Here is a 5,116-nt window from a genome sequence, read left to right as displayed (position 1 = left end):
TTTCATTATTCTCTTGGTCTAGACAAAAAATACCAAGTAAAAATTAAAAATCTTAGATTAGTATGTACAAATTTGTTTGTAAAGGTTCATACTACTACCCACCTGCAAGGACGCACATCTACAACCCTTACGAAGAAATAGCTAGAAGACAAGAAATAGCGAGAAGGCAAGAAATGACAAGAAAACTATCTTATGCTATTGGAGAGAAAGGTGGTTACACAGGTGTACCTCCATATCCACCGCGAAGATATTACGTCGTCCAAAGCACCGACAGCTCACCCGAAGGAATTCAAAATCAAGATATTTATGCCATATCCAAAGAAAAAATGGAGAAACCTGTGACAGAGGAAGAATTGCAGGCTATCATCAGAAGAGCAATCGCAGTTGCTAAACAACAAAAGAAGCAACAAAATACACTCAACGAAGAACGCGATTCAGAAGATGAAACAGAAAACATTCGCAAAGTTCACGAAAAACGAGAGCGTTTGAATTCAGAATTTTCACCTGTGACTATCAGCTTGGCTCCACAAATTAAATACAACCCTTTAAATCTACCACCTGAAATGAATTTAAAAGATAATATAGAGGCAGCAGTAATTTTGGAAGAAATTCCAGAACCAATTATTATAGGAGGAAGTAGTGAGGCCGATACGAGTGAATATGATGATTCTCAAGAAGATGAGAGCGATATATGGGGATTAAGTCGATGGGAAGCAAGAAAGCAGGCAGAAGAAGTAAAAAACTTTACAACTTCTAGTGGAGATTTCAAAAGAGAAAATGAAGAAAAATTGGCAGATCAACAATTCGCAGAAGAAATTTTGAAACAAGAAAAACTAAAAGAAGAAAGAACTGAATCTATTGCAGGAATTAATGTAGGAATTGATAAGGAATTCGATAAAGTCAGGAAAGAAGTGAGCAAAAACCGAGAAGCAGAGGATATTCAAAAAGAGAAGTCTCAAGATATGCAAAAAGAGAAGTCTGAAAAAATAGTTGAAGGGTCTGAAGTATTGGCTAGAAGCTCTGAAGAAATGGTTGAAGGGTCTCAAGAAAAGGTTGAAGGGTCTAAAGAAAATAAAGGAGAACTACGACAAATTATGCGTATAGAAAAACCTAAAACTCAGACTGAAAAATCTCAAACGGTGATTTCTGTCATTGATGAACCATCTACTTCCACAGTATCACTTGCAACAAAAGTGATCTAATTAAATAGAATATTACAGTTTATGGTAAAGTAAAGAAAGATAATTTTTAGGAATAATTAATAATAATGAAAAAGGAAAAACAGAAGTAATTTTGTAACCTCATTGCAAAATATTGATTCTGTAACACACGTCTCTTAGATAATATTGACGACTGTAGCAACGCTCAAAAATTGATGTTGCAATTGTGTTGCAAGGTTAACGCAAAACTTAAATCTTAAACTGTTTGCTGACTTTATTCAATTTTCTTTTACGTCAGCCGATTTCGTCTGGATGTGGAGCATATGCTGACAGACAGAATATTATGGAACATGATTCCTTCAATGAAATTTGGATTATGCGTTAACATTGCAACATTCTTAATTATTGGTAAATAAATCTTTTGTTTATATATTTCCGTTAACGAATGTGATCTCTTTTAGCCTCTACTTCCCTTCTTCAATTATCCCATCAAAATAATTATAACAAAAATCTTCAACCAAATTTGTTTTCGAAGAAATGTTTAATATTATTAGATAAAACAATCTTTTTTATTTGTGATTCCTGCCTTTGCCACTTCTCATTTATGATGCATACTTCCTTAAAGCAATTATTCTTTTTATTTTAAATTTCAATTTCACAAAAAATGAGAAATTCAGAGCTTTGTAAAATTGCTTCTAACATTGCAATAGTGCATTTTTTTCAATTTTAATTTTCGAAAATTTAGAACTTTTAAATCTAAAAAACATCAATTTGTGTACTAAACATTGCTTCACTAGAAACAATCCATCGAAAAAAGTCAACTTGACAGAATAGAAAGTATGCTCCACAAAACGTCTTATTACGTGAAACTGAAATAATTTGTACAATTTTCTGAATTTTCAACTCCCAATTCGATGTTCTTTTCCATCAACTGTTAAAATGAATGTCTTTTCCTGGAAATAGATATTTATTGTAGATAGATATTATTTGTTGTGTGAGACCAACCTATAGCAGATAATCATTCATTGAAAACACTAATATATGTAAAATAAACTATTGAATTTAATTAGTAGTAAGAACGCCACATGTGTTAATAAATTGAAATTATAAATAAATTTTTTGTATGAGCGTCTCTCCTATTTAATTAAAGTAATTTCTAGGACGATGAGAAACTATTTTATTCCACTTTTATACCCTATCCTATTTTTAATACATATTTGAACAAAAAACTATTTTCTCTGTAAAGGAAAAAATACGCCATAATATAAAAATTATTTATGTTAACCAAAAATAATCGTAGGCTGGATTATACTGTTCTTTAAAGATAAAATGAATTACAAATTTATCAAAAATGCTGGAAAACCAGAGCTCCTTAGATGTTAAACTTATTCCGGTTATTATTAATTTTCAGTTATAGTTAACAAATCTGAAGTGAAGGCAACTATATTTCATTACAATTTGACGAGTTTTGTCAATCAAGCCAGGAGAAAATTAATCAAATTTTGCATTACAATAATTATCATTAAACGAAAATGATGTCAAAAATACTAACTCTCGAAATTCGACAGATATCTTGAAGGAATAAACAAAATTGACATAATTACTTTCAAAAGAATCCATGGAATTATGTTTAACCTAATAAAAAAAATTCTTCAAAATTGATGTGGACATTTCACCCCAATCGAGCATATGAGGAAATTAGATGTCCGAAATGCGTAGCTCTGAAATTTCAATTTCAGCATTGTGTAATGAAATATATTCAGCAAAATTAAGTGTCATAAATTCATTCTATCACAGCAATTCATTCTGTCTTACAAACCGCAGTTCTTTCTACCATTCAATCAAGTTCGCATATCAAATCGTGAAGAGAACTATGAAGACTTTTGTGCTAATTTTTCTAACTTGGGGACCCATCCTAGTACAATCGACTCCGATATTAGAAAGTATCGATGAAAAATCTGAATTGAAAGTGATAAAAGAGAATCTAACTCATAGTCCAGTTCTCAAAGTTAATGATACCAAAGTTAAAGAATCCGAACACAAAATTACGAAACTTGTCGATTCCAAATTGGAAATAAGGGAGAATCTCTATAAGGATAATCTTAAATTGAAGGATCAAGAAGAAGTGAAACAATTCAAACTCAATGATAAGTTGATACTAAAAAACAACCTAAAATTTGAAAAAGCTTCTGACTCAACATGCGTGGATCGTTCAAAAAAAGACTGTAGAGCATTGACTGGTCAAAATGCAACTCCAACGAAAATTTGCTTTGAAGTAACTCCTGGTATTCAGGGTGGAGTAGAAGAATGCAGAGATGGACCAGAATTTTCAAACCGTCCACAAATACCTCAAGAAGCTCAACCCTATTTTCAAATGTATCAAGAACATCAACAAGTACCACGGCCATTCCAAATAAACTACGAAATACCTCAGAGATACAATCAAGTTCATCAACAAAATTATGAAGTACAACTTCCAGTTTCCAACTATGGACCTCAACAATCACCCTTTCAAATTCCAATGACTTGGTGCATTCAAACAGATGCGGGAATGCAGAAATTCGATTCAGTTATTCAGATTGACCAACAGAGTCAACAAGGATCAGAGTATCAAATGCAACACCAACACTTTTCTAATTCTCAAAATATTTCTTCTAGTTATTCTCAAAATCCATCTGGTTATCCTCAAAATCCAAGTCACCAAGGCTCAGAGTATCAAATTCAGCCCCAACAGTTTACTTTTTCTCAAAATATTCCATCCAGTTATCCTCAAAATCCATTTACTTACCCGCAAAATTCAAGACCTCAAGTATCAGGTTATCAAATTCAACAACAACCGTTTACTTTTTCTCAGAATAGTCCATCTAGTTATCCTCAGAATCCAAGTCCCCAAGGATCAGAGTATCAAATTCAGCCTCAACAGTTTACGTTTTCTCAAAATATTCCATCTAATTTTCCTCAAAATCCATCTGGTTATCCAGAAAATCAATCTGGTTATCCCAAATCTCAAAATAGTTATCCTCGAAATCCATCTAGTAATCCGCCAAACGCTTTTCGTGCTTACCCAAATTCTCCATCAGGTTATCCTCAAAATCCTCCAAATAGTTATCATCCCCTTATTTCCCCAAGTTATGCTCCACAAACTTTCCCTAGTTATCCTCAAAACTTTCAATGTGCACCTCCTAAATGTTACTGTTATCAAAACCTTCAACCAATTTCTACTCAAAATTCGTTACCTTCCTTCCAAATTCCACCTCAACAGCAGCAAGAATCATTTTCTCCAGTTCAGCCGCAACAACAGTCTGGTTTTTCTCAAAATGGACCACATAATTATCCCCAAAACACGTTTTCTGATAATTCTCAAATCCCTGTAATCTATCCTCAAAACCAACCAAATAAATTTTATCCATTCTCGGATCGTCCTGTTAACAACCTTCAATTTGAAAAAGTACAATCTGATAATCAAGGTTATCTCCCATTTGGTGGAAATCAATTTGGTAATCAAGCAAGTGTTCAATCCTCAGCACAGGAGCCTTCCAGAGGTCATTTTGTGCAACCTGCTAGTCCTGTTCCAACAGTGAGTAAATTATTTATTAATTATTTCAATTCTTTAAATTTTTTTTTAAGAAACAAGAGAAATCATTTTCTTTTTTAACAAGATACTTTTAAGTATCAAAATGAGCCCTGATTTTATACAGAATTTTAGAAAATTGTGTGGGGGGTCTTTCAAGCCGGTTCCTAAAAATGAAATGCTACAATTTTTTGAAATCTGATCAAAATCTGAATGATGTATTTGAGTAAAAGGTGCATTGTATGCCGGTCCAAGTAAGACAATTCATGAGCAGCGATTATTTTAATAAAAGAATTGGTATACCCTTTAATATCAGGGTTGCTACAAGAGTCTGGTTACAAAATTCCATGATTTTCCAGGTTTTCCAGGTAATCTTTTCAAAAAA

The 5,116-nt window shown here is 32.7% G+C and overlaps 2 protein-coding genes across 2 annotated transcripts in view; both read left to right on the top strand.

The window, feature by feature from the left end:
* The window catches only part of LOC117175285 (altered inheritance of mitochondria protein 21-like), a 21,238-nt gene extending 20,036 nt beyond the window's left edge, over positions 1-1,202 (top strand). Inside the window, exon 3 of the mRNA XM_033364995.1 lies at positions 85-1,202. Within this exon, the coding sequence (XP_033220886.1) occupies positions 85-1,202 (1,118 nt within the window). The remainder of the gene's footprint in view (positions 1-84) is intronic.
* A 1,831-nt stretch (positions 1,203-3,033) lies between these two features.
* The window catches only part of LOC117175284 (melanoma-associated antigen C1-like), an 8,932-nt gene continuing 6,849 nt past the window's right edge, over positions 3,034-5,116 (top strand). Inside the window, exon 1 of the mRNA XM_033364994.1 lies at positions 3,034-4,737. Coding sequence (XP_033220885.1) covers positions 3,034-4,737 — 1,704 coding nt within the window. The remainder of the gene's footprint in view (positions 4,738-5,116) is intronic.

The sequence above is a fragment of the Belonocnema kinseyi genome, chromosome 6 (assembly GCF_010883055.1).
Source record: "Belonocnema kinseyi isolate 2016_QV_RU_SX_M_011 chromosome 6, B_treatae_v1, whole genome shotgun sequence".
NCBI lineage: Eukaryota > Metazoa > Arthropoda > Insecta > Hymenoptera > Cynipidae > Belonocnema > Belonocnema kinseyi.
The sequence above is the reverse complement of the archived record's forward strand: the minus strand, read 5'-3'. Positions and strand labels throughout refer to the sequence as shown.